This window comes from Mus pahari, unplaced genomic scaffold (genome assembly GCF_900095145.1).
Source record: "Mus pahari unplaced genomic scaffold, PAHARI_EIJ_v1.1 scaffold_15588_1, whole genome shotgun sequence".
Classification (NCBI taxonomy): Eukaryota; Metazoa; Chordata; class Mammalia; order Rodentia; family Muridae; genus Mus; species Mus pahari.
The window spans coordinates 2073-4092 of record NW_018393351.1 but is presented as its reverse complement, the minus strand read 5'-3'; the positions used below and the strand labels follow the sequence as shown (position 1 = coordinate 4092).

Below are 2020 nucleotides of genomic sequence, written 5' to 3'. Positions count from 1 at the left end.
CAGGTCGATCGGGTCCAGATGCGGGTCCCTCCTCTCCAGCCCGCACTCTCCCCGGCAGTGCAGCAGAGCAAAGATGGCTCGCCTTCTGGTTCAGGCCTGGGAGACCGCTTCTGGGTAGACGCCAAGCCTTAGTACTGCTCTCNGGCGCACTCCCCTCCTCGGGTGAGGAAAGGCGCTGGATGCCAGGCGGACACCCCCTTAATGTAACATTCTTAAGTTTTGATTGTGTTAGGATATCCAGGGCATGCTGTAGTTGGTTAGCTATGCTTTGGAGGTGTCATGTTGCCCTCAATCTTGTTTGTGTTCTTTCAAGTGTCTTTATCCATTTAGACTGCATTGGTCCTGGATGTTCTTGTTGTAGTCTATATTGGAAGAAAGATGAACCTTGATGTTCCTGGTATGGTAGGCCTCTGATAGATATCCTTGGTCTATATGGTTCCATGCCTGGAGTTATGTATGATTCAGGAAACTTGGGTCCAATGAAGGTGGGCAGATAGGTGACAGGAGAATGTATGTCCCTCTATATGGGGATGACCGTACTTATGACACACTATTTTGGTGATATGAAACCTGAAGAGGCCAACTACTATGTCCAGAAAGAACCCCAGTGGAGCAATAGAGACACCAACCAACCCACAAAACTTTCAACCCAAAATTTTTCCTGCCTACAAGAAATACAGTGACAAAGATGGATTAGAGACTGTGGGGCTGTCCAACAAACTGACCAAACTTGAGACCCATCCCATGGCCAAGCACCAATCCCTGACACTAGTAATGATACCTTGTTATGCTTGCACATAAGAGCTTCTCATAACTATCCTTGGAGATGCTCCACCCAGCAGCTGACTGAAGCAGATACAGAGAGACCCATAGCCAAACATTGGACGGCCATATGGGAGTGTTATGGAAGAATTGGGAGGATTGGGGGATCGGGAGGGTATAGGAACACCAAAGGAAGACCATCAGGGTCAACTAACCTGGAAGCTTGTGGGTTCTGAGGGACTAAACCACCAACCAAAGAGCATACAAGTGCTGGACCTAGGACCCCTGAATATATGTAGCAGATGTGCAACTCAGTCTTCATGCAAATCCACCAATAACTACAGTGGGGGCTGTCCATCAAGCTGTTGTCTGTCTTCCTGTGAATCCTGTTCCCCTAACATGTCTGCCTTGTCTGACTGTATTGACAGAGAATGTGCCTTGTACTGCAGACACTTGATGTGCCAGGGTAGGGGGTTACCTAGGGAGTGGAGGGCTCCATCTTCTCAGAGAAAAAAGGATAGGGAAGGATAAATAATGAAAAAGTTAACAAAAAAATAACACCAGAAATTTAATGTTTCAAATTGACCTCAGTGAGATGAAAATAAACAACTATATAAATGATAACAAATAAGCATGTGGATACAGAAAAAATGTAATCCTTGCTTGCTTTTGATGTAAGTGTAAACTAGTGTAGTGACTTTGAAAATGTCATCAAAAGCAGGCACTATTGTACTGTGAGGAGGTGGAAATAAATGGCTGTTCAATATTTCTGTTTCTGAGCAAGTCTAAAGATTAATCTTTTCTGTCATCTCCATTACAGCACAGCTTGCTTCTCCTCCAGGGTTTCTGACACACTCAGGATGTAGTTGAACCACTATGTCTTGCACAGTAATAGACTGCAGAGTCCTCAGATGTCAATCTGCTAAGCTCCATGTGGGCTGTGCTGNAGGATTTGTCTACAGTCATTGTGGCCTTGCCCTTGAACTTCTGGTTGTAGCTAGTATAATCATTGTAAGGGTTAATAAAGCCAATCCACTCTAGGCTNTTTCCATGANTCTGCTTCACCCACTGCATAGCATAGTCAGTGAANGTATATCCAGANGCCTTGCAGGANATCTTCACTGAGGNCCCAGGNCTCACCAGTTCANNCCCAGACTGCTGCAGCTGGACCTGGGAGTGGACACCTGTTAAGGGAAGGACAGAGTGGATGTCATTGTTGCCTGAGTGTATGGCCAGACCTCAAGCCTGCTACTGTGAG

General features: G+C 45.9%; 1 gene segment (V, D, J or C); it reads right to left on the bottom strand.

Moving 5' to 3' along the window:
- Positions 1-1617: 1617 nt before the first annotated feature.
- Positions 1618-1946, bottom strand: LOC110315494 (the record flags this gene model as incomplete). The annotated part of the segment is given in 1 exon segment: positions 1618-1946. A coding segment is annotated over 1 exon segment (329 nt), but the record flags the coding sequence as incomplete, so codon positions are not given.
- Positions 1947-2020: the final 74 nt, after the last annotated feature.